Below are 26737 nucleotides of genomic sequence, written 5' to 3'. Positions count from 1 at the left end.
GAGGGGGAGCCCGTGGCCGGGCGGGGAGGAAGAGAAAGGCGGCGAGAGTCGGGTTACAAGATGGCGGCGGCGCTGCGGTAGCTGCTGAGGCGGCGGAGCGGCGCCAGCGAGGGCCCGAGCCGGGGCGCCGCGTCGCTCTCTCGCCGTCGGGGAGCCATGAAAAGCGGCGCGTTAAAGGCCCCGCCGTGCCCCTGAGCGGCCCGCCGGCCCCGCTTCCTCGTCCCCGTGTGTCCCCCCCCCCCGCCCTCGCTCCATCGCCCCCCGGAGGCGGAGCGGGCCCGGGCCTGGGCCAGGGGCCGGCGCGGAGGCCCGAGGCCGGGGCTGCACCATGTCGGACACCCGTCGGCGGGTGAAGGTCTACACCCTCAACGAGGATCGGCAATGGGACGACAGGGGCACCGGGCACGTCTCCTCCACCTACGTGGAGCGGCTCAAGGGGATGTCGCTGCTGGTGCGCGCCGAGTCGGACGGTGAGAGCGTGGCCGGGGCTGCGCGGAGGCCTAGGCCGCCCGCTGCCGCCGCCCGGGCCCGGGCCTCCCCCCCCGCTCCCCGCCGCGCCGGCCCTGCCCGGCTCCGGCCGCCCCGCTCGCCCGCGCTGACACCCGCCGCCGCCCGGCTCGGCTGCTGGCGGCTCCCCTCCCCGCCTTCCCCGGGGAAGCCGCCGGAGGACGATTGCTTTTCTTCCCCCCCTTTCTCTCCTTTGGCTTGCGGCTCCGTTCGAAGTTTCCTTCCCCCGATAAGCCGCGTTTGCCGCCGCGGCCCTCGGCTTTCCCCCGTGCAGTCACCCTGGCCGGCTGCATCTCCTTTGGACTCCATAGAGATGAACTTGTTAGGCGTGTCGACATCTTGTTCGCTTTCAGAATAATTCTCTTCGCTTTTGAAGTGCTCTTTCCCTCCCTTTTCTTGCGACTGTAAAAAGTTGTTTGGCTGGCTGGTTTTTTCCTCTAGAAATTCCCCGATTCTCTTCGAGTTGTGTGGCATCCCTCGTGTTTTATTGCACTTTAAAGTCACCTTAAGGGTCTCTTTTCGAGGGGGGAGGGTACATGCTAGCCACTTTGTCAGCCGACAGGTGCTAATGTGCTAAATAAACCACCTAAGACCGATATAAATTACTCTGGAGCTGTTGCCAGGCTACATACACTACTTGCATACACAAGATAAAGTCCCGGGGTTTATAGTATCTAGATGATTCACTTCTGAAGGGCAGTTGAAGGAAATAAAAATGTTTTTGCCCGCAGAAGCCACGTGGGCCAGTTGCTTTTATGCTGGGCAGCGTGTTACCTGGTGCAAATTTGTATAGGTTTCCTAAACGGCCTTTAAACAAGCTAGTTGTCGCACCAGGTTTCAGGAGGAAAAACAGTGCCACAGAGAATTCTGGTCTAAATTAGAAGAGAAAAATATATTTTAAAGTGGATATTTATGTTGAATTCCGTCTTACCTGGTTTATTTTAGGGAATTACGTTTAAAGAAGGTGGTTCTGGACTTTCTGGAAGATACGGATTAAGCTGAGCATATGTTGGCTGGCACATGGGCGGTTGCTGTAAGATGCATGGAGATGTTTATTTTGTTAAACTCAGTCAATATCTCTTCATACCTTTTTCAGGTTCACTACTGTTAGAATCGAAGATAAATCCAAATACTGCGTATCAAAAACAGCAGGCAAGTATTACTGCTAGGCTTCATTTTTTCTGATTACTGGTGCTAAGGAATTGTTTTATGCTCAAACTGATTGCGTTTTTCAGAAAAAAAACAAAGCGGCATGACGTGCGCTTGTCGATGGTGTTTTTCATAGAGGTGAAAAACTCACTTAGAAGCCTGTAGGTGCTGTAATACTTTACAATCTAGAAATTGAAACGTTGGTCTCCTAAAAAACCGATTTGGACTTAAGTCTTTGAAGAGAATATATGCAATTTGGAAAATACTGAATTGTTACAGGAAAAATAGTTAGGAACACGTATGCGTAACTTTTGTCTCTCATCCCAGGCCGTATGAAATAATTGCCGAACTAGGAAGGCAAAACGTTGGCTAGCTCTGTTAGAGTGTATTTACTTCTTGAGTTCTTTTTCTGGAAATAACACAAAGGAATTTGTCTTTGTGGGGCTTCTTTCATTTGTTGCTGTTTAGTTTTTGGTTTAAGCCTTGAAAACTTCTGCTAACGTAAGTGAAGTGACCAGCCATGGTGAAGCTTACTTGCATGATTGCCTTTCCCGTGTGTAAGCCTTCTGCAAAACAAAGTAGTAAACCAGCTGAGAGCTATGTTAAGAGGTCATTTTTGTTTAATCCACTAAAAAAATTAGATTACTAAATCTCTTTTGCTTTTTCCTTTTTTCTGCATTCATTTTTGGTGTCTCTGCCTACATTGTTCTCGTGGTTATTACTGGGTTTTTTTTCTGTCTGCTCCTTTGTTCTACAGTAGATTCTCTGTTCCTTTTGTTCAGTGTTTTATACTGCTCTTCACCGTTACGGTATCTAGAAGCGTTTCAGCACTAGAAAACAGTAATTTTGTTCTTCCTAGATCATGAAGAGACAAACCTTCAAGGATGTTGTTTGTTTTGATTTTTTTTCTCCCCCCCCCCAACGGAAAGGTGACAAGTTATGTTACGATAATTTGAGGAAAGAGACTGTGTTAGCTCTTGAGCACAGGTTGGCTGCCTTTAGCTTAGGAGTGAGTCAGAGTCTCGGGCCTAGCTTTTCAGAAGGCTCTGTTTTCTGTGGTTTCCACTTTTCACTCATTAGATATTGGTGGTTTTAGTCAGGTGGATGACGGTCGTAGGCTTTCCTTGGGCGGGCCATGCTGAGGAAGGAGGACGGTCTTTATGGAGCTCTGCAGGGTTCTTAAAGTCAAGAGCCTTGAACTGCTTCCTGTTTAGTAAAGTAATACATAATGAAATACGAATGCAGATTATGTTGCTGTAAAGTTTTAAATAGCTTCCTTTTGCAGCATGTTTTCTGAAACTTCATACAACTGATTATTTGAAAGCCGCCTTTACTTAATCGGTAGTAAAATTTCAAGGGACTTGCGTAGCTTTTGTTGTCATTTTTATTGTGGAAGTCTTTGTAGGTTGTTGTTTTGAAAAACGCGGGCTGAGGTTTATTTTGGTTGGCTTTTGTTACTGATTCCAATGCTTTTGTGTCCTCGTGGCTGAAAGTGTTTGCTTCCCTGTTCGTGCTTTTGAGGAAGTTTGGGTTTGGGTTGGTTTTTTTTGAAGAGGAATAATGATTGATGATTTCCAGAGACAGGTTCTAGGTTTGTCTGACCTCTGAAATCATACAGCTTTTAGTTCACAGAGCTTTGTCCTCAAGTTTTACATGCTTCTTTCTGAGTAGAGTAGCAAAAAAGCAGACCTTAATGTAGCATTCCCATGCTTCTCAGTTTGTGCGATTTCAGTCTCACCTGACATTGTAGTATTCAAACCTGGGCATCTTGGGAACAGATCCTTTTTTAAAATGGTGGAAAGGTTTAGGCAAAATGTTTTGGTTAACCAGAGATGAAGAGAGGTGGTCTTTCCTCAGTGTCCTTATTTTAGTGTTACAGTCTGTTACGTAGATAGCATGAAGACTCGAGGCTGTACTAATCTGCCCAGGGCAGGTGCTTGTAGGCGAATGGCAGTGTGGAGGAGAGCTCTCTCTTCCACTTGCCAGAGTTCAGTTGCAGATTTTCATTAAGGTGCTGATCATCTTGGGTTTGGGGAAAGCTGCAAGATGGTGCAGCTTGGTGGAAAGGGTACACACCCTGCCTACACATCTGTCTTCATAGAAATTACTTGAATGGACTTATAGGATAGCAGTCACTTAAGTTGTGACTTGCATACCATCATTCTGCAGAAAAAAAACCCACCCTGATTTTTAGTTGCGTAGTACTATAAATATTGACTAACCGTAAACAGGGCAGGCCTGTTATCTGCCTCCTCGAATCGTGTTTGTGGTCACTAGCTTTCGTGCAGAATTCAACTCTGTCGAGGTGTTAGGTGTACTATAATCGTCACCTCTTTCTCAAGAGAAATAGGACTTGGATTGGACATGTATGCTTAGCAGCCTGGTAGCTAACATGAAAAAATCTCTAATTCCACGTATGCAAAGAACATGAGAGCCTAAAGAGCTTTAGATCTCCCTGGATTTTGGGGCATAGGCTTTGAGAGATACATATCTCCACTGGACACCCCATATGGGCCAAAGGGCAGGGTCAGATGTGTTCTGGAGGCTCTAGCAGGAGCAGTTTAAAAAGTTGTTACCACACCCATTTGTTGTTCCACCCTCTGCTTGAGGTTACTGTTCCCTGGCAAAACTGGCAGAAGAGCGCGTCTTCAGTGAGAAATCAGATGGATCCGTTTGTGTGCTTTGTTCTTCCAGCTGGGTTACGAAGGCGGTAATTTTCAGTTCCATGGCTGTAAGACTTTAAACTGCTACAGAAATCCTTACTGTGAACGCTGCCTTCTGATGTTAACTCTTCTTTAGGTGCCATCTATCCGTTTTCAGATCCGAGGTGAAGAACGCATGCAAATGCTGTCCTTTGCACAGAGTTGCCATCACTCATGTGACAACAGCACAGTTTGCTTGAGGCAAAAGCGGACTTGCTTGAGGCCGGGATTTAATGCATTTGCAGGGGTGCTGTTAAAGCCAGCTTGAGCAGTTGCCAGGGGGCTGCTTCACTCCTCTTTCATGCCAGCATGAGTATTCGTGTTACTGTGTGCCGGGTTAGATGTAGGAACTGATTCAGTTGAAATACCTCTTTTTGCTGGAATAATTTTTATCGGCGTGTGTTCCCCCGTCTGCGCGCTTGTGCTGGCGTAGGTGGGGTTGAGGGGCCAGCGCAGGAACAAGGAGAGGTGGAGTGGCAGACGTTGTACAAACCAGTACCAACACTGAGGAGGGATTTGAACTACTCTCTCTGTTTAAAATTGTTGTTCTGAATTAATCTCTTCTGTTCGTCTTTACATTGTGTTTGAGTGAATTGAGGAACGTTGCTGTTGCTCGTCGACGGAGCAGCATTGCGGGTGCTCATGTAGTCTGTCGCAGCAGCTAGGAAGATGTCTGCCTGTGGTCCTCGTGGGTTGTCGTAGGTCATGCAGGGAGCGTACGCCACATGAGTAGATTTTACATTGGTATTGGGCAATGGTTTTCTGATGAAACTATCATTTAGTCTTTCAGAAGTATTTCTGGAGAAGCTTACATAACTTCTGCTTTGTGTGGGCAGTACAGATTGAAACGAGTACCGTTCAGGAACTGGAGAATTCTCACAAAATTTTTGAGTGCAGTCTCTATGGATGCATGCAGTCATTTTAAGTTACTGTATCTCGTATTTGAATCATTCTGGGCTGTGAATAGGACCTCTTTATGTATGTGTCCTTCGTTCATTGAGGCACCTCTGAGTCTCAGCTCACCTGGAAGTGTATTGATTTTGAGTGTCAGGGCATCAGTAAGTTCACAGAACATCTCAAGATAAACATTCCACATTCTGAGTTCTGTAACAGCCATAAAATTGTCCTTAAGAATTCTTTTTTTTTTTTTTTATTAATCTCTAAAAGAGAACCAGATCAGGGAGCTGATCAGACTTTCCAGTGCCTGCAGTTGACAATTATTATTTTTTCCTTGAAGCCCAGTTCAACTGCTCACTCTAAAATGGCACACTGTAAACATGGAGACTCCGCTGTCCGAGCTGGAGATGGGGGTGGACAGCTGTAAGCAAAAACCAGATCAGCTCTATGAAGCTGTACCATTTGCCCACGTGAATCGGAGCCCGAAAGCAGGGAGACTACCTATTAATATTTGTGACTGTAGCACACAAGTGCAATACAGGGCACTGTAGTATAAACAGATGACTCTCATGAACAGCAGTAAAACTGTAGTGCAATGAGCTGAGTTCTTTCCAGAGTGGGAAAACTTTTATTTTTACATATTCCTTTAAAGAAACAGAAGGGAAAACAAAACAAAAAACCCCTGAGCCTGTGCAAGTGCTGTTGTTTTTAGTGTGGCTTGTGATTATGTTTTGGGAGAGGGAAGCCGATCTGTTGGTAGGCACTTGTCAACAGTCTTCCTGTAAGAAAAAGATGTTATGCTAGGCTTTTTTTTTTTTTAAAGAAAAAAAAGCAAAGACAAAACCCTCAAAACACGCAGCTATGCATGGATATTGAGAGATTAAGATTACTGTAGAAATGAAGAATTATTGCTGTGTCAGCGATGCTGATCTTCATTCATGTTCCAGAGTGATATTTGTAGCAGCTGGTAAGTTGTGTGCGTTGAGACAGACGTGTGTTTCTCAGGTAGTTGTGCTGATGGAAGAGTTTGCCTGCTGTCCCATGCCAGCTGCTTGCCAGCAGTCCTGTCCCAAACATTAGTCCCCTCACATCTGCCAGTGGAAGTAACTTAGGAGTGCTCCCTGAGCTGTGTAAGCCCAGATAACTGCGTTAAAGGTCTGTTTAAACCACCTCAACTAACCGGATTTTGATCGAAAACAATTAAGGAATGCTGATTGACTGTAGGTTCAAGAGTAGCGATGATCGCTTGGTACTCGTTACGTTTTTGTCCGTCTGTCTTTGGTGGATCCGTGAAGGATGGTGACTGGGTAGTTGTATGATACTGTGTCATGGATTGGCCTTTTAGCATAGTGAACACCTTACAGATAGTAATTAATCAGCTTCATCGTTTCCTGTCAAGAAGTACTTTTGGGGTAAAGACGTGAGGGGGCAACGGCAGCGTCTGTTTCTTGTTGCCCCTGAAGTTTCTTAAGGTATATCAGGTATCTGTAAGCCAGTCAGATATTTGTTTGCGTTTGGTTGCTAAGCTTAAAGATATCACTCTGAATATTTTGTTTACAATAGAAGTGATGCATAAGGTAAAGACTTAACAAGCCTTGATAAGTTGTGCGGTGAATAATGACCTTTGTAAATGTGGGAAGTAAATTACCTAACTGACCATTAAGCAAGGGCTCGCTGGTGTTTGGGGAAAAAAAAAAAAAAAGGTGAAATAGGTGCAGTAACAGTTCAGGAAGTCAATAAATTTGGCGGAATGTTGACCCATTTTGCTGGAGCTTGTAAAATGTACTGCAGAGTTAACAGAGAACCATTCAGTTTGAACGTTTTAACGTGAAGATGAGTTTACTGTAGAAATCTGAACTGTATATTTGAATGTCGAAGCACAGGCTTACATTCCTTACAGTACAGCAGCAAGTATCCTAATAAAACCTCATAAAAAAAACCCCTTTTTAGTCAATTCAAAAATTCTAGCGAATCTTCCAGATACACTGTGCAAGTGCACAAATTGCATTGATGGAGACAGTAGTAACAGAGGAAAAAAAACTTGTTCAAATGAAAATACCTGCTGGCAAGATGTTTGTAACTTTAGTAAGAACTTAAGAGTTTTATATTATTCAGGCTGTATGTCTCTTAATTCAGAAAAGAGTATTTTAACGTTAGTTAGGCATTATTTCTCACATTGCTAAGGCTGTATTAAACCCTTTCTGAGGAGGAAACGCTGTAGTCTTGGGGGTTTGTTTCTACTTCATTAAATATGAAAAGGCTTAAATTATATTGCAGGTTTGCTTAATCTCCTACAATGTGTGCATTCCCTTTTCAAGACTGTTGGCTCAGAAGTATGTTGCAGGAAAAATGCCGTTGTAAGTGTTTTGGATATGAAAAATAGTGTATTTAAATATATAACATGTAAGGTAGTGGTCATAAAATAGCAAAAAAGAAAGGTGATGTCCCTTATGGCAGAACAGGTGATTTAATATTTTAGTGTCTTATGTTCTTTTTTGACAAGTGTAACTTTAATTAAAATTATTTCTTCTTTAGACACATGACTTAACGGAATACAGATTAATATGCAGTGTAAACCTGTTTCAGAAACAAATGTGGTTTTGTGTTTGTCTTAAACAGGACACCCTGATTGTTTGGTCAGAAGCAGAAAACTATGATTTAGCACTGAGTTTTCAAGAAAAAGCCGGCTGTGATGAAATTTGGGAAAAAATCTGCCAGGTACAGTTAACTTTACATATTCTGTTTCTTCCAGATGTTTTAGTGTCTCCTGTGACTTCATGTATTTGTGCTGTAATTTTTAAACCTACTTGTAAAATAAGCACATACTCGGCATTATTTTCTTTGGCTTTTCTGTGTAAGATCTTAAGCTGCCCCTATTTAGAACAGTATTTACTGTTTTCGTAATTGAATTTCGCGCTTTTGAAAAATCAATGTAATGATGAAACTCAGGTGCTAGGCATTTTAGGGGCTTTTTGTTGTCTGTTTTTATTAAAAAGGGGAATGCCAGAATACCATGTTTTAAGTGTCCTTCTCCCAGGCAGCCTTAGGAAGCTGGCTTGTTGGAGCGCGGTGGAACTGAAAACGTGTTGTAATGCATAAGGGGCTAGATATTTCACTGTGACAGACAAAGAGGTGCCATTGCTGTATGAGCTCAAAAATGTCAGTGATACTTTTTTCCATAAAGATGTACGTCTTACTGTCTGTCTTATGGATATTTTGATCTTCATTGTTTTATGAAGAAACAGTTTAGATTTTATACTTTCAACCCTGGAAGTAACAAGTCAGAGGAGTTGCACCGATGTGTACTTAAGAGAAGAAACCTGGGCTTTCGTGTTGGAATTTATCATAACCTTTTCAGATTTTGAAATGCTGCAATGTAAAGCTGTTAACTAAAGAACCATGGAACTTGGATTTCCTAGAAGTTTCCTTTGAACAAACTAGGCAATTTAGATGCATTCTTAATCTTAGCGTGTTTTGGGGTATAATGTCTTCTCAGCCAGTTCTGAAGTCCTGTTGTTGAAAGGAACTGATTGTAGTAACTGCAATTACATGCGTCTAATAAACAGTCCAGGGTTTAAAGTGGGGCTGACCTGATGACCAGTCTGAGAGGGAGGTCTTCGTGTGATCAGACAATGTAAACCCTAAGGCTAATCTTAGGCTCTTTCATCAGACTCCAGAACTCTTCCCACTTTGTCCTTTGAGACTCCTGCGTGAGATGTGACCCTTTGCGAGGGAGTTAACAGCAGGAGGTTACACGCTCTAGAACTGGACCAACGTGGGGAACGAGAAGTGTAGGATGTACCAGAAGACCGGGGAAAGGAGTTAGAGGGGCAGACAAAGCGGAAGGCAAGCGCAGAGTGGGACACAGTTGCTTCCCTCTTTTCTTGTTCAGTTTTGGTATTTGTGACGTTTTCCTGCCTTTGTTCTTGGTCTTTTTGTTAGGTTTTGCTTAATGTTGGTATAGCTGTGGGCTCTTGCTACGAGTTTAAGGCTTCATACCCTTCTGTTTGAGACACTGGAAGAAGGTTTTGTTACGCCCTCCTTTTTCTTTTTAGATTTTGTGCTTGCCTCTAAGGTGCTTCAGACTTCTTGATTGCACAGATGCTGTTAGGGATTGGTTTTGGTTGATTTGATTTTTTGACAAGTGTACTATTGAGGATAACAGTAGTGACTTTGTGGAATTTAGAGGCCACAAACTTACTCTTCTGCACAGCTAGACACTTTCCAGGCAACTGATGGTATAAAAATGCTTACACACATGTTATTTCAGTTATTGACTTGATAATTTTTATGCCTACTTTGGGATGAGACGGTAATTGTGCGCGCTCTCTTCTTAGGTTCAAGGCAAGGATCCTTCAGTGGAAGTCACGCAGGACCTTATTGAGTCAGAAGAGGAACACATAGAAGAAATGCCTGAAACTAGTCCTTTGATCGACCTTCCTACTTGTGAACTCAACAAACTTGAAGAGATTGCTGACCTAGTTACCTCTGTTCTCTCCTCACCCATCCGCAGAGAAAAGCTAGCGCTGGCCTTGGAGAATGAAGGCTATATTAAAAAACTATTACAGCTTTTCCAAGTCTGCGAGAATTTAGAGAACACCGAAGGCTTACATCATTTGTATGAAATTATTAGAGGAATTTTGTTCCTCAACAAAGCAACTCTGTTTGAGGTGATGTTTTCTGATGAGTGTATTATGGATGTTGTTGGATGCCTTGAGTATGATCCTTCTTTGGCTCAGCCAAAACGGCACAGGGAGTTCTTGACCAAAACAGCAAAATTTAAGGAAGTTATTCCTATAACAGACTCTGAACTCAGGCAAAAAATCCACCAGACTTACAGGGTACAGTATATTCAGGACATCATCTTGCCGACACCATCTGTTTTTGAAGAGAATTTTCTTTCTACTCTCACTTCCTTTATTTTCTTCAACAAAGTTGAGATTGTCAGTATGTTGCAGGTAAGTGGTTTTTAATATGGTATGGATGGATTATGTATAGATACCTCTAGCTGTAGTTTTGAAATTGATTACAGCTCTTTAACGCTGTGTAAGTTAATCATACACACTTTCATTTCCATAATGTTTTGAATGCTTCCCCTTATTTCTGATACCTTTTATTTTTTATTTTTAAAATGGTGGCTTTCAGGTGAGTATATAAATATGTTTTTAATGGGTTGTAAACAGTTAAAGGTTCTTCTTGATTCACAAGCAACATACACATTTTGAGCTGGTTTTGTATAGGTATTTAGGGAACAAGCAACTTTTTGTATTGTATATCAGGGACATTTGTGATGTCTTTATAAAAAATTCTGAATTTGTGATTCAAAAAGAGCACGTTCGGAACCGTTCCTTTTATACTACTATTACTTTATGGTACTAATAAAGTAATTCGTTGGGGTTTTTTCTTCATACTGATATCCAAAAGTAATACTTAACAATAAGCCAACATGTTACTGTATGAAAAAACTTACTGCATACTTTGTAGTCAGAAGCAGGCTTAAAAGTAGTTGGGTGTGACAACCAAGCTGGAGCGTGGAAGGAGCCTTGGTAAAGAGCTGTGTGTGAACTTCATGACACTTTGGGTGCTTTCAGTTCATATTTTGTTGTGCAAACTAATGGGTACCAAAGTGGTTTCATTCTGTTTCTGATCCGCGTCCTTAGACAAATGGTACATTTGTGTAGATCAGAACGTGACAAACCTGTTGGTTTTGAGTGCGGATAGTCTCTGTGAAATAGGAAGGTGTATCGAGGAGAAGAGGAGGGTAGTTAAAATTGTGGCAAGAGAAGGGCACTGGAGAAATAACATTGCCATAAGGAATATTTCTAAAGAATGCAATAGAGGACTGGGGAAAAAAGTCAAAACTAAAGAATTGTGGAGAAGTGCATGAATAAGCTTTTGGGCTGTTTGAATAGCAGAAAGAAACTAAAAAGTAAATCTCACTTGCAAAATTAATGACTTTGTGTTAAATAAAGATTTCCCTTTTTATTCTTTTGCGTATATTACTTTCCTAAAACAAAAAATAAATTCGGTATTCTTCTCCTGAGGCCACAGTCCTGTTTCCATTTAGAGATTTTTAACTGTGTAAAGGTCGGCGGTTTTTTCATTTTAAGTTTTACTGTACTGAATGTTGAATTGTGCCTTAACAGAAAACTGTTATTTCCTGTTACCTCTAGTACTCTTTGAAGAAAGTTCTGAAATCGTCTGACAGTTCTTTGCTACTCTCAGTCACTGCCGTCTTTGCTGTAGTAGGGAGTACGTAGCACGTAGGTTTACCTGTCTGTTTTTAAAGACTCTAATTGAGACATGCGTGTTGATTTACAAATAATGTTGATGCCTACATCATTTGACCTGCCTTGGGAATTGCAAACTGAGAAGAAAGCACGCATGGAAGAGATGTTATTGATAAGACGCTTGAGGAAAATTGCATGGTAGTATGGACCTCAGGTTCAGGACTGTTTTCGCAGTCCCATGGTGTAAATCAGCTTTTTGTTGTGGCACAAGAACTCTAAAGCTCCTTGGGGTTTGGTGAACAACTTAGAAGTCTTGTTACCCTAAATACGCTGGCAAAGCTCCCTAGGAGAACGCAGTTTATAGGAGCAGCAGATTGTGTTTGCTGCGGCAGTAAAGCTCCTTTCTGCGTGCTGCGAAGCAGTAGATCCCAGCGCTGCTGTAGAGGAAGGGCAGCCGCGTGGGAAACCGAGAGCATGGAAAACAAACCCAGATCCATCCCGTGCTTTCGGACATCAGGCCTACGCTGCAGCAGCCTTACACGAGCGAGAGATATTTCTGTTGCCAAGTGTTCTGTAGCGGGGATTTTCTAGCCTATCTGTTGTTGATTGTGGTACCTTTTTTTTTTCTTTTTTTTTTTAAACAGGCTTAATTAAGCTGTTAAAGCCAGCAAAGCTTAGAATAAACTACTAAGTCTGTGTATGTTGCAACTCTCTCTGATGTTGATTCCAGGTATCGTTTGTAAAGCACTTCTTCTTCCACGTCTTAAAATTTTCAGGAAAAAAATTATGTGAGCCTTTGGCTGGCATTTCTGTAACTGTAAAAATTCTGTGTTACGTTAGCCTAATAAAGCACCTCGATTTTTAGCGGCAGCACACAGAAAAACAGAGAAGCAAGCACCCTCTACATTATGCAATGTAATGTTTATATATATTTATTAGACAGCTGCTATTCTGTTTGTGTTTATTCAGTGCATAAGTAAGGTTTATAATCAGTACAGTGATCCATAATTTTGTAATGCTGTAGCATAACGTTATTACTTGCTTTAAGATTTTACTACTTGCTTTAAGATTTATGTTGTATTTAAAAGATAACAGAGACATTTGATTTGAGAGAATGCTACCACTCTGGCCCATGTGAAGGAGCACAGGGAGAAATCGATGTATGGAGAGGGCAGAAAGCGCCCGAACAGTTGAGAGATGATGATGTTCACTCTGTTTTTCTTGCGCCTCTTGAGTATTAAGCAGTGGTGCAACTGAAATGCTTAACGAGAAGTGAAATGTTGTCCTACATATACTTGAAAATAAGTATCTCTTGGCAGTAGAGGATCTGCATATGAAAAGCAAATAATACTCAAAAGAGTTTCCCAGATTGGAAAAGCTGAGATTCTGCAATTTTTTTTTTATTGAGAGTAAGGTTTAATGGGGACATGGCTGCAGCAAACGTGTTGCAGGTGAATTTAATCACCCTTGCATAGGTGGACTGAAAAAATGTTTGCAATGCTGCAGCTCCGAAATAGGGTAACTGATAACGCGTGCGATGTTAACAGTGCAGTGGGAACAGCAGAGGTGCAGCACGGTAAAATTGTATCTTGATTGGCAATTTCTGGTGTAGAAGCGTCTAGGCTGCCTTCCTGGAAGGTTACACGCGCAGTGCGGGGAGGGAGCCTGGAACAAAGACTGCCATTTTCTGTAATTTTGATGTGTGGGGGTGTGTGGCAAATCCTACGGTGAGTATGTGGGGTAGGGCAGAGCTGTAAACCGCAGGGGGTGGCGTGGCACAGAGGGAAAGGAACCGGCACGTTCTTCGGAGACTGGTGGCTCAGAAGGCAGCCTTCAGCAGCCCTCACCTGTGCTCAGCGCAACGTCTGGTTCTGGTCTCCTGGACCTGCTTCCGCTGCACAGAATCAGTACTGGAGCAGTACGCTGGAAATGATCCTCCTGAATGTGTACTCTTGCATTTCCCTTTTTTGTGATAAAATAATGCAGGTGTGGAGAAAAAAACCCGACCAACCTTATCTACCAAATCTACTAATGCATGCGTTTCTGTCCATAATTAAGCATCGTAGTTAAGCTTAAATTAAGTTTGACTTTCTACAGTGTGGGATCCAAAAAAGATCAATGTTTTAATTTTCAAGATGCATTGTGTAAGTTGTGTTCTCCTTATGTGTTACGCAGGAAGACGAGAAATTTTTGTCTGAAGTTTTTGCACAATTAACAGATGAAGCTACAGATGATGACAAACGATGTGAATTGGTAAGCCAGTGGTCTTAGTAGTTCTTTGAATGCTTTAACTGTGAGATTAAGTAGAAATATTGAACTGTTCTGCTAGATCTGCAGTCATTGAGGTGTTTCTGTAACCCCAGAATCGTTTCCAGTGTAGCTCAGTCTTCGTTTGGGTACTTACTAGAAAAATATTTCTTGCAAGGTAAGCTCCAATTTATTTGTTCTAAATAATTATTTTATTGTTGAGAAAGTGCTAGCACTAAGCTGACATCCTAGACTTAAAGGTATGCTTTCTCCCAAGTACTCTTCAGCGTACCGTATCACTTACATTTGTCATCTAAACACTGCTTTTTTCACTGTACTTGACTCATTCAAAAAGATCTTTTAAGTCCTATGACTGAGGATTAGCCGTAGTCCCTTAATATATCTACTACAAACATTATTTATCCTTGAACACGTTTATCAGCGTAAATTGCCTTGTGAAAATCTCACTTTCAGCAAGGGAAGCATCTTTGTTCTGTCCAACAAAAGGCGTGCCAGACAGGAGTATAAATCCTTCATACGCTAGGTGTGATAAGATAGCTACAAGGTGACTGTATCTCTTTCCAAGGTAAACTTCAACCTCTTAAATTTGTTTGGTTTTACTTTCTTTTGCTTTCCTTTGTTGTTGAAGGTTGGAGGAGAAAGGGCTAGAGTAATATCGTTTTCCAGGGCAGCACGTAACTGGCCAGTACACAAACTCTGATACAAATTATAACAGTTTCCTACTTTCAGAGAGTAGAAATCTCTGAATCAAATGAATCAGATCTACCTTGAATCAAATATACCTTAAATTATTTTTTCCTATTCGATAGGTTAACTTTTTCAAGGAATTCTGCGCGTTTTCTCAGACGTTACAACCTCAGAACAGAGATGCATTTTTCAAAACTTTGGCGAAGTTGGGAATTCTTCCAGCTCTTGAAATTGTAATGGTAAGTGAAAACTTCAAGCGGATTTTTATAAAAGGAACAAAAAAAACCCAGCCCACAGCTATTCAACCAGTTTTTCAGATCGGCTCAGCACCTTTGTGTAAGTTTGATTGAACAGCTTTGTTCTGCTGAAAGTTGACGTTTATTGTAACGTTCAGAATCCAAAAGATGTCCACTGTTTCCTGAAGTAGCCTAACTTTATTGCTGTTTCTATTTTTACTTCGCATGATGAAGTCCGTGGTAAATGCAGTCCTTTTGACGATGTAGTGTAACAATTGAAAGATGCTCTTTTCTCATGTGGCGGCAACTTTCTCCCCCCCCTTGTTGTTGCTGCTGTTGGAACAGTGCCAGAGAAGTATTTTTAGATAATCTTGAGCTGCTAGCGTGTTGCTATCCAAAAGAGCACGTAATCCTGTCTTTTCAGAGGTACAAAGCAGATTAATCTATCTTAATCAGCAATGTGAAAACATTTTTTTTTTTCTTACACTCCTTTGGTTGAAGCAGCTGTTGCTGCCTCACCATTGCAATTCATATGTCAGTGCTGCTGTTACTCAGAAACTTTGAATTCAAGGTTTTTCCTATTCTTAGAGTAACAACTGGTGAATTTACCAAAGGACATTGACTGTTACGAAAACGTAGAAGCCATATGGATGTTCAATGATTAGATGAACCCTAATCTTATTATTCTTTTCCAGGGCTAGACCAGTCCAGATATTTCCTGTTACATTAATATTTTAGGCTTAGAAATTGTACAGTTATCAGAGAAGATCGCATACCTTAAGGAAAATTACTAATTCTTGTTGCCTATAAATGAGTACAGAAACTTTTGTACAAACTGATTTGTACAGTTGGTCTTTTGTACAAAATCAAACTGTGGGTAATGGGTACAGAATATTAGCATCTTAAATATTATAGCAAGTAGCACGATATAAGTGTTTCCTACCTAAATTAGGGCTATCAAATTCACAGAAACCCTTGCATTCTTTCTAAAGGAGGGAAGTCATGGGGAAAAGATTTTGCTGTTGTGGTTTTTTTGGGTGGTTTTTTTGTCCTGTAACTGTCTTACTCTCTCTATCGTAGAAATTTTTGTACTAAAATGTTCTCAAAACATGTAACTTTCTTTGCAGTTTTTCTTGATAATAAGTGCCAAACTTGATTTACTCTTAATAAATCAATCTTTTTTTTTTTTTTAATTAGGGAATGGATGATCTGCAAGTTAGATCTGCTGCTACAGATATATTTTCTTATCTAGTAGAATTTAGTCCATCCATGGTCCGAGAATTTGTAATGCAAGAGGCCCAGCAGAGTGATGATGTAAGTAAAAATGTTGTGAAGTTTGTGGAATATACTAGTTCTAGAGCAAACGGGGTGGGGAACAGCAAAACAACAAACCTCTCCAGAACTTGGGATATAGTTAGACCAAAAATGTAGATACTGGAAACATAGGAAAAAGTAGATTTAAGGTACAAAAATTTCTGAGCGTATTGGTGTTCCATGTGTTTACAGTAACAAGGTTGTAGGTCTGCCTGACAGTGGGTTTAGGTGAGGAGGGTTGTGCTTGACAGAACTCCAGTGCGGCTCAATTTTTCTGTTTCACTTAAATTTAAAAAAAAAAAAAAACTAATACAGAAACTAGGGAGGTCATTCCACTTTGAAACTGTGTCTAATTATTTTGGTTGGTTGGTTTATTTGCAGGATATCCTCCTCATCAACGTGGTCATTGAGCAGATGATCTGCGATACCGATCCTGAACTTGGGGGAGCTGTTCAGTTAATGGGGCTCTTGCGTACTCTGATAGATCCAGAGAATATGTTGGCCACAGCTAATGTAAGAAAATACAAAGGGGTAAAGACACTTTACTGTCTCAGCAAAACTAAAAGCCTGATATTTATTGCTGCTATTGTGGTTGGAGGATAAAAAAAGAGAGTTTTATTCTTTTTTGACAGTGTTGTGTATGGTTGATAATATAAACAAGCTAAAAAACAAGCTGAAATGTCCATTAACTGTTGGTAATGAAAGGTATGTCTGTGCAGTATTGTGCAAGCGTTTATTAAACTAAGCAGTCCCGTGCTTCCGGGACTGAAATAGCGTATTTGCATCCATGGTGGGGATTTTTGGTGGTAGCTAGGTCAGATCTTTTCCCAAAATACAGAAATATGTCTTACTTGAGTGAAGATGATGGTGCAGGACCAATCAAAGAGATACAGGCAGACCTGAGGGAGCTGACAGAATTATTTGTAGGCTGTCTTTTATGCTGCTACTCTTTCTTATTTGAAAGGAAGTATACAAATGCGAGTATTTAATAAAGTTATATTTGTTTTAGAAAACAGAAAAAAGTGAATTTCTCAATTTCTTCTACAACCATTGTATGCATGTTCTTACTGCACCGCTTCTGGCTAATACATCAGAAGATAAATGTGAAAAAGGTAATGGGGTTGTTTTTTTCACCTTTAAATCTTGCAATCCTGGTAACAGCACTGAGCCTCTGAGGCAAGCCGGGGATACGCTTGCCGAAAGCTGCTGTTCCCTCAGTGACAGGGGTTCTGTGGGCAGAAGTCGTAATAGCCCTTTAGCGCAGCTTTGAATGAGAACGTGTCTGTAGGCTGTGCTCTGTAAAACACGTATCTCCTTGATGTGTATTGTTAATTGTACGCTAGTTCTGCTAGTGTAATTTTAGAGAGTATTTGCTGTAAAGCAGTGTCTTTAGTTCACAGGTACTTTTTCCTAAAAGTTCACAGAAATGCTGTGACACTCATCAGTGGTTACGTGATTCCAGGCATCAGGTGTGCTCAGGTGATACACTCCAAAGTCTAGTTTTCACTTGGCTATCGTGTAGAAATGCTGAAAGAAATCTATTCAAAGACAAACAACTTGGAGCTCCTTTATCTTGTTTCTTTTTTTATTTTTCCTGATAACAGTAGATGAATGGGAAATGCTCCGTTTGGCGCACGCAAATAACGCTCACTAGTTTGTCTCTAGTGCTTTACAAACAGAAATTTAACATCATTACAGCCTCTCGAGTCAGACTTCCTTCAAGAGATTAAATCAAACCAATACCTATTTGGTAAAAAACATTTCTTTCCTCTTACCCATCTCCTCATATTAAGTGTTAAGTCAAAAGAGAAATGTTTTATGCATTTTATGCAAAAGTGAAACTCCTAGAGTATCTGTAGTACTCATTTTATAATATTATTTGAAAAATTTAGAACAGGCGCTTTCTTTTTGGCTAGGTAGGAATAATATTCCTAAGTATTAGATTAGGTATTTTCGCCTAGTTGAGTTTGAAACTTTGTAATGTAAATTGAACATGGAAACCTCATCCAGCATGTGTCCTGCTGTGTGTTTATTTCCATGTAGCTTACAGAAACTTTTGATTTGATGAAAAGTTTGAACAGCTGGTAGAATTGATTGTTTATTCCCTTCTTTTAAATATTTACAGTGCCTTCAAAACCTTCTTCTGATTTTTGTTTTTATTTTCTATTTATCAGATGCAGTAGTTGGGTCAACTAAGAGTAATACAATTTGTCCTGGTAAGTTTTAATTGATCTTGAGTTTTAAAATTTGCTGTGTATGGTGGTTTTAGTCTTAAAAACAAAACAAAAAAAAATTAGGTATGTCCATATTTTATTTTTTTTAAATACTTCTTGTTGAAATAGATATAGGTGCTTTGCTTCATTTGAGATGACAGGAAGCTGAAGGAACATTTTCATCTGCTTTTGAGTTACCAGGTTTCACTTTTTTTTTTTTTCCCCGCTCTAGTCTACCTTGCTACTGAAAGTTTCAGTCAATGTTAGTAGAATATGTACTAAAGAGACATAGCTGAGCTTTTACAATTTGGATTTTTATCTGTGCAGGCTTCTTTTTTGAGCATTATGAAAAGACATTGCTAATGAGGTTCACATGAGCACAGGGCTGATTGGCTTTCCTCTTTTAAGTACATAGCGTTCATCTGGATTGCCGTAGCCGGTAACTTGCTGATCCCTGGAAGAAGTTCCACTGCCAGTTCCGGGTGATTTTTGTGGCTTGGCGGGGAAAAAAAAAAGGCAAATTTGTGTGTGATGTTTTGTTCTGATGCAATGTCCCGTTTCCTAAAGCGATCCAGTGTGCCACTAAAAACATGTCAGGGACTGTAGTGGTGACTGAGCTTGGTGAGGATTTGGTGTATGACAGTGCTTTTTGGTTTTGGGGGTTTTTTTAGTATAACTTAAGGCATTAATTTTTCTTGTAGATAATTACCAAACGGCACAACTACTTGCCTTAATTTTGGAGCTGCTTACTTTTTGTGTGGAACACCACACGTATCACATCAAGAATTACATTATGAACAAAGATTTGCTAAGAAGAGTACTGGTCTTGATGAATTCAAAACACACATTTCTGGCCTTGTGTGAGTATGGAGCTGTTGTGATTTCCTTCTTGGAGGCTTTGTATGTACCGTGTGGAATGCGTACAAGTAAAAGTGTATGCTTAAAATCAAAATTCACGTTAATTTCCTATTTATTACTGGCTAGCTGTTAAGTAATTTTGAAAAACAGGTAGCAGATGTCTGTTAATGTAGACCAATGCAGTTCATGGTGGGAGGAGAATTGTTGTATCTTTTGAAGCCCACGGTGATCCTTTCAAGTCTTTATGACAGTAAGGATCATTTGTGATCAACTGTCTTACCTCATTTAAATGGAAATACTGTCATTTCTTAATAACATCATAAATCTAGCGCTCCTTGTGGAGGGTGAATGAAATTTTGTGAGCCGTATTTAAAGAATAGGGGCTGGTTCTGGGAGGTGAACGCACAGGAAGGAGCTAACAATTTCACTTCATATGTGCTGAAGTTTATTGCTGCTGTATTTCAAAAAGGAATTAATGGACCCCGATCACATTGAAATACCCAGGAAAGTCAGTGCAAGAAAGGCTACCTGTCAGCAAATGTTTTTTCTGAACTTTCAGAAAGTGCTTTTTAATGTTCTTGGTTTGGGGGTGCATCTTCCTCTCAGCAATATCAGGGGGTTTTTCAGCTCTTTGCCAGAGAAGCAGATGGAGCCCTGGTGTGTTGTTGCTAAATTCTTGAATTTCTTTCTTCGTATAGGTGCTCTCCGCTTTATGAGGAGGATAATTGGCCTAAAAGATGAATTCTATAACCGTTATATCACCAAGGGAAATCTGTTTGAACCAGTTATAAATGCTCTTTTGGATAATGGAACTAGGTACAACCTGCTCAACTCTGCTGTGATTGAGCTGTTCGAATTCATCAGAGTGGTAAGTTCAGCAGCTTCTTCAGCTCTTACACGTATGTGGCATCTCGGGTCGAAATACAAAATGCGAACCTTGCCCTTGAAATAGTGTTACTACTACTTAAAATCGCAAAGGAAAAATCCCATAGATAAATATCTAACTAGAAAGGAGCCAGTAAGCCGCTTCGTGCTGTTCTACTTCATGGTCCCTTCAGAGAGTGTGCGTAGGGCCTTGTTTACATATAAGTTGGTGTTAAAAGACTGTATCCTGCAGATAAAATTCTTTTTAAGTGGTCGACAGCACTTCTGGACTAAACTTTGAAGTGAGGAGTTAACTGAAATTTTATGTGAGTAAGTCTAGGTATTACTGGCTATAAATGAGATTGATTTGACTATAAATTCGGATGATCGTTGTCCTTTAAAATCCTACACACCTGCTTTCTTAGACAGTGTCAGCTCTCAGTCAGTAGCTTTTCCAACAGCAGCGTTTGTGAGAAGGATGCGTACGTGGACAGGACAGACGGGACAAGCAGGAGCGCCCAGTTTGTTGTATTGCTGGGGTAGAAAACAAGGGCTTGCAACAGCTCCTGAGCTACTCACTGTGAATGCCTTGATGCGTGGGAGTCTTCTCGGGGAATCTCTGTGGTCTGCGAAAGTGAAGGGCAGTTTTTAGTCGCAGGATGTCGTAGCTGCTGTCTTTTCTGGCAAGAAAAGGTGACTTTGGCCAGCGTGGTCTGAAAGTTAAGATTTGCTTGATGCGGTGAGACTTGTTAGAGGGTGACTGACCAAAAGGTGCCTCATCCCACGCGTGCCGCTGTAGTTAGTGAGGACTAGAAAGAGTGCTAAAACGCGTGGGCAGAGCAGGGCACAGCTAAACTCCTGTTTTTCTCCAGAAGGTTTAATCCTGGATAGCAAGCATCATGGTTTAATCAAACTATCACAAATAGAATTGGGACAGTACTGAGTATGTTGTTCATTTATATGGGAAATTTAATAATTATTTCCAGATTGCAGCTTTTTTATCAAGGAAAAATCTGATTACTTCACATTTGTTCTTTGCAATAATGTTTTGACTCTGGACAACGAATCGCTTACTTTTCAGACTGAACTGTAAAGCGTTCTGAACTTCTGCCTGTTAATATTTGAGACTGAAACCCTGTTTTCTTCTTATGCAGGAAGATATTAAGTCCCTTATTGCACATATAGTTGAAAACTTTTATAATGCACTTGAATCTATCGAATATGTTCAGACATTCAAGGGACTGAAGACAAAATACGAGCAAGAAAAAGACCGACAAAACCAGAAACTGAACAGGTACAACCCAGTTCATGTTTTCTGAGACTTACTGAATGCAGTTATGTAGTCTCTTCTTACTTGCTGGTTGGTTCTTTTCTTTCCTAGAGGGCAGAAAAAGCAGAAGGCTGGGGTTGGGGTTGGTTTTCATTCTTGGTGAAAACTTCAATTAGAGTAAACCCCTGTCTGACTTTCCTTGTGGCCTACCGTAGTACGGTTCATATTTGTCGGTATAGTAAATGTTACATTTGGAAAACTCTCAGCTTATGAAGAGGAGAATCTTCTTCTGTCATTCAGAGTTAGGATTCAGTCTGCCTCACTGTCAGCGGGGGTTTTGGTGAAGCTTGCGTTGACGGTAGACGCGGCGACGGAGCTGGACTGCCGTCTCAAACGCGCTGAATTCACTTTAAAGCCTCAGAAGCCATTTCTGATCCCTGGCCGAGGCTGAAAGGGCAGGCAGAACTTGAATCGCTTGTCGTGTGTCTCCTACAGTGTTCCATCCATATTGCGTAGCAATAGATTTCGCAGAGATGCAAGAGCCTTAGAGGAGGATGAAGAAATGTGGTTCAATGAAGATGAAGAGGAAGAAGGTGAAGCTGTTGTCCCTCCGGTTGAGAAGTCAAAACAGGAGGATGATTTTCCAGATAGCTATGAAAAATTTATGGAAACTAAAAAAGGTATTTACTCAATTTCAGCTTGTCAGCACTGGAAGTGCTCTTTAGCAGATATGTGGAGTGTTGTGGAAACAAAGCAGTTGCTTGTGCTCTCTATCGTAAGCGGGAGTAAGGGACTTCCACGTAATTAAGTAATGAATTCCTAACATGTCTTTGCAAGCTAGTTTAGGATTAAAATAATGAGTTAAATTGCTCCAAGTGTGCATCTAGTTTCAATGACATTCGAAAGCAAAACTTTGCATGTACTTGTGTGCGCTGAGCGAGCCGTGTCTCCACGTCCACAGCACCCGTGCCGCTCTCGGTTTGAATGCTGGCGTGCTTTGGATGAGGTCCGCAGGTGAGCTGTTGATTCAAACCGAATTTAAAAACAAAAAAAAAAAAGGTGGCAGCTCTTGCCCTGTGATTATGCTGTGATGTGGATTGTACTCCATGGTGTACAGCTGATACTTAAGTATGAAAATGTTTGTCCCTCAGCTAAGGAGAGTGAAGACAAAGAGAATCTTCCAAAAAGGACTTCAGCTGGGGGATTCAAATTCACTTTTTCCCACTCAGCCAGCGCAGCCAATGGTGCAAACGGTGCAAACAGTAAATCCGTGGCAGCTCAGACGTCACCAGCAAGCTCCAACGGCTCCTCTTCAAAGAACGCAACCCTGACCACAGCGGTGACGGCCACGAAGGTGGGAGACCTTGTTACAAAAGCTGCTGTCCTCGCTTGGGACAGCGGGGCAGCGTAATGAGGCTTTACCGGTTGTAATGTGGTAAGGCTAGCGTTAGCCTTGAGGCAGGGTATCTTATTTATGTACAAATTCATCCAGAGCCCTGTCTAGTTAAACCCTTGCTGGTTTTGGGGAAGGTTTAAGCAAATAGTGGATGGGTGGGACTGGAGTCTGTTGGTGATCTGGTTGGCACAGTTTAACCTCGTGTCTTCTGCCTAGTTTAACTGCTCCCGCTCCTTGGCTTTATCTGTCCAGCTGCTGCGTGTGTGCACAGATTGCTTTTTCTGAATTACATTAGTGCCCCCCCACCCCCCGTCAGGGAATTAGTAAGTGTTTATAAGCAGACAAAATACAGTAAGTGATACCCCCATTACGTCTTGCACAGGCATGCGTTATTTCAGTCTTTAGCCTGCAAGCTCCTGAGAGGCTACAGAAAAGCCTGGCAAAAATCTTACTGCACACACGTAAGCCTTACCAGCAAAATGGATGCACGCTGTACACGTTAGATTTTTGTGACTGTCCGCTTGGGAGCTTCAAAAGTGATTTTTTTTTAAATAATTCTGAGGCCAGATCCAGAGGAGCAGGGAAGTTCCAGTACTTTTTTAACCTTGAGGTTCAAAAACATTCTCAAGACAAATGGGTCTTTGAATGGAAAAGGCATCACCAAGAAACTTTCCGCAGGCTTGTGTGTCCCAGACAGGTTGGTTGGGGATTATGTACTGAAATTACACATTCCTCTGTGTTTTTTTTTTTTTTTTAATGTGAGATTTTCTTTTTTTTCTTTTTAAATTGGCAGGGAAGTCTAGTTGGCCTAGTGGATTATCCTGACGATGAAGATGATGATGAAGAGGAGGAGACATCTCCAAGGAAAAGACCTCGTCTGGGTTCATAAATGAAACCAAAACTTTGGAATAAAAACTTTTATTATGGGGTTTCAAATGCTGCAACTGTTTTAAGAGCTAAAAAGAATCTGATTCAGAAAGCTTTCTCCCATGGGTACATAAGATAATACAAGGAGTAGCAAAAGAAACTCAGTATATCAGCTAGAAAGGGTTAGTTCTGTAAACACAAAGCTTCCAAGGAACTTATCTTTCTAGTAAGGAAGGAGTCTGCCATTCAGGCTGTCAAAAAAATTAAAAATGTTTTAAAAAAAAAAAAAAAAGTGGGTTAGTATTCACAGAACCTGGATGATGGCTTCTCAGCAAGGAAAGTCTCAGGTGTCGGGAGGGCAGGGGGAGGGAAAGGTATGGTAAACACTTTTTAAAAAATATTGCAGGGTTTCCCCAGTGTTTAACGGAACTAGGAGAGAAAAAAAAAAACAAAAAAAGCTTAAATTTTGAACCCAGTAATCTTAATTTTGTAATGGTGCTGTCAGTTGTGTTCTTTTGGCAATGCCTCTTTTAAACAAATTTTAAGGGAGAACTAACTCTGCATAAGAACAATCCAGATTTTGGGACCATTTATTACCATTAAATCGCATTTCTCGTGGTTGGAGGGAGGGACGCTGCCGTTATAGTGCATGTTGAGTTGTTTAAAACAGTTTAAAAATAAGTTTTAATTTGTATTTTTCAAGAGGAGAAAAGCTGGATTCAAAATGGATGGGTTTGCTTGTTTTTTCGATTAGACAGCCGGTAATATCTATGCCAAGGAACGATCGCTTCCAAAATATCTCCAGGAGCTGCTTGGGTCCAAGCGGTGCTGTACGCGGCACCCCCGAATAGCTGTCAGCTTCACGTTGTGGAAGATCCCGAATTCGAGTTGCTTTCTGTCTCGTTAAACGAGCTGTCTCTTCTCGGAGCAGCAAGCCAGTTCCCCGTTTGCGAGTTCAAATTGCGTAATTGAGGTGGCGAGAGGAAACACTAACAGGTTTTTCATAGCGATGAATTTAGCGGCGTTATAACACCAAAGTCACTTTGGACCAAGACGGAATTATTACTGACAGAACACTGGTCTTTGAGGCAGAATCAACAAGCAGCACCTGAGTCCAGGTGTAATCCGAAAGCTGCTTTTTTTTTAAAAAACAAAAGCACATTCCACGTAGTAGGTAAGCCAACTGCGACAAAAATAGGCGAGTTGATGGCGAGTCAAGAGAGGCAAACGGTCCAGGTTTTATTTTCAAGAGCAGCGAGTGAACTGTAAATATTTTAATGTTAGTTTGCCCGTATGTGATCTGAGATCATGATGAAGTGAGAGGAGATTGCCCGACAACAATGTGTCAGAAATGTTAAAACATGAAACCAGCTGCAATCCACCGCATAGATCGCTCTTGTAATATGTGTTATGGGTCCATTTCTCCTGGAATAGTTTAAACTGAAGCAGTTTCTCTGTTTTGGAGATTTTTTTTGTAGTTAATTTTAATTTTAGCTATTGTTTGGAAAAAGATGGGCTGTCTGTGTAGATATGAAGTATAGTTTTTTCCATAAAACAGAAGTTTATTTTGTATTAAAAATACCACTGTACTTGTTTTACACCATTTGTATACATGTGGTGATATTAATGCTGAACTGTAAAATTCAGGAATTAAAAAGTGACCCTGTAATTCCATAATTATTGCTTTGGTTTGGTTTGTTGTACACGGTAAGTTAACCCAGAGTTTTAAATGTGGCCATTTTAGACTATTTTTTAAGATTAGTTATCCGTGCGGTTTTAAAAGTAACTCTATACCACTAGATGCTATCCCAAAGGGAACGTGCGAGTTCTTCGCGACGCGTAAGCTAGACGCGAGCGTTCCGACGGATGACGGTTCCTGTGCGTGGACCCGGGGACAGCGGCGTTGCCCTTCGTGGGCTCTGGGCAGCCGAGAACGGGACTCCTTTCTTTTTCACCTGTGCAATGAAACATCCCGTCAGCTCCGGACGCAGAGGATCCGTGGAAGTGTTCGCTGGTAAAGCGTAGCTGCAGTCTCGGCGCCGTGTGCTCGCTCTCCCGCCGCCGATCGTCTGGTTTTCTTCCCGATGAGTCTTTTCTCTCTGTCGGTAACGATGATTAACTTCCTCCAGCGCCGCACACGCGCCTCCCAGGGTGACGTGCTGTGTGCCTTTGCTAACCTGAGGCTGAAAAACGGCGTCGCCTGGGCTGCGGACCCGAGTTGTCCCCACTAACAGCTACCCACAAGTTCTCTGAGCGTCTCCGCCTGAAGCGTGTTAGTTCCTGCTCCGTTCCCCACCGCCCCAGCTCTTCCCTGAAGTACTGTCAGGAGCTTTAAAAAAAAATATGTTCAGACCAACAGGAGGGGGGTTTTTTAAACAGCAAAAACAAGAATGTCATGAATTTTTATAGTTACTAGAAAAAGACTGTGTAAAGTGGCATTAGATGTCCCGTTTTCAAAAAAATAAAATTTAAATCCCTGTAGAAGGTGACACGCAGCACTCTTTAACTGGCTTTGGTCTGGGGCTGTTGTCAATGCCGTTCCCCAGCCTGCCCTGGTCGGTGCTGCCTGCGGGCAGCCGCGTGCCCCTGCCTGGGGTCCTTCCGCTACCACTCTTTTTTGGAAAAGAACAGAACATCTGCCAACATGTATCAGTTATAAATGCTATTTTAATAAAAAGTTACATGGAACTTGAATTGGTCGGGTGGTTTCTTTGAACGCGAGTTACTGTTGCAGTCAGCTACAACCCACCTCCCTTCCCCGCTTCATTTTAGGTCTGTCAAAGCCAAACGAGTACACAAGATTTTTCAAAGATTTCTACTTTGGATTGCTCGTGACAGCCCTAGCTTTGCAACTCAAGCAATTGTTTTTCACTTACAGTTGCATTTATAGCTAAATTGGACTTAAGGACTGATAAACTGCCCCAAAAGTATGTAAAAAGATGTAATCCAGAGTTAAGATGTGAACCTCTCGACCTCAAGCTGTGTTACTCTCAAAAGTAAGACGGTCATAGTTGCGCTTCCTCGTGAAATTAGACTTTATTACATTGCACAGCTGAAAAACAGTAATTTGTTTGTAACAGTCTAATAAAAGGAACAAAGTTCTCTAAAATTAAAAAAAAGTTAGAAATGAACTCATTCAGAACTGTTCATGTAGGAATTATTTTAACAGATCTCAAGCTCTGCTTTTGTTCTATATAACATGAAATGGCTGAGGCCAGTAGTTCGGAACGTCTGCATGCTGCAGTGATGTTAAATGGCCTCGCCATGAACACGTTCCAG

The 26737-nt window shown here is 41.4% G+C and overlaps 1 protein-coding gene across 4 annotated transcripts; it reads left to right on the top strand.

Moving 5' to 3' along the window:
- The first annotated feature begins 328 nt into the window (after positions 1–328).
- PPP4R3B (protein phosphatase 4 regulatory subunit 3B) lies at positions 329–25590 on the top strand. 4 transcript variants are annotated; one of them, XM_075706804.1, is made up of 16 exons: positions 329–470; positions 1604–1659; positions 7875–7973; positions 9593–10213; positions 13661–13738; positions 14563–14679; positions 15874–15990; positions 16372–16503; positions 17000–17102; positions 18165–18206; positions 18905–19063; positions 19760–19929; positions 21080–21219; positions 21691–21875; positions 22347–22549; positions 23385–25590. In XM_075706804.1, the coding sequence occupies exons 1-16, from the start codon at positions 329–331 to the stop codon at positions 23478–23480; spliced, it is 2460 nt and encodes an 819-aa protein (XP_075562919.1). In that variant the 3' UTR covers positions 23481–25590. The 4 variants fall into 4 exon arrangements, with proteins under 4 accessions (XP_075562919.1, XP_075562921.1, XP_075562918.1 ...); XM_075706806.1 differs by having other exon boundaries at positions 16372–16521; positions 22425–22549; XM_075706803.1 differs by having other exon boundaries at positions 16372–16521.
- The last annotated feature ends 1147 nt before the right edge of the window (positions 25591–26737 follow it).

Source organism: Pelecanus crispus, chromosome 3 (genome assembly GCF_030463565.1).
Source record: "Pelecanus crispus isolate bPelCri1 chromosome 3, bPelCri1.pri, whole genome shotgun sequence".
Classification (NCBI taxonomy): domain Eukaryota; kingdom Metazoa; phylum Chordata; class Aves; order Pelecaniformes; family Pelecanidae; genus Pelecanus; species Pelecanus crispus.
Note: the sequence above shows the minus strand (reverse complement) of the source record. Positions and strands in the feature narration are given on the sequence as shown.

What these genes read in the sequence shown, in the direction of transcription:
- PPP4R3B (XM_075706803.1), top strand. Translation starts at nt 329, where the DNA reads ATGTCGGACACCCGTCGGCGGGTGAAGGTCTACACCCTCAACGAGGAT. An exon ending in TGTTCGAATTCATCAGAGTG is followed by an intron (nt 19,930 to 21,079) that starts GTAAGTTCAGCA and finishes CTTCTTATGCAG; the next exon opens with GAAGATATTAAGTCCCTTAT. An exon ending in CAAAACCAGAAACTGAACAG is followed by an intron (nt 21,220 to 21,690) that starts GTACAACCCAGT and finishes TGTCTCCTACAG; the next exon opens with TGTTCCATCCATATTGCGTA.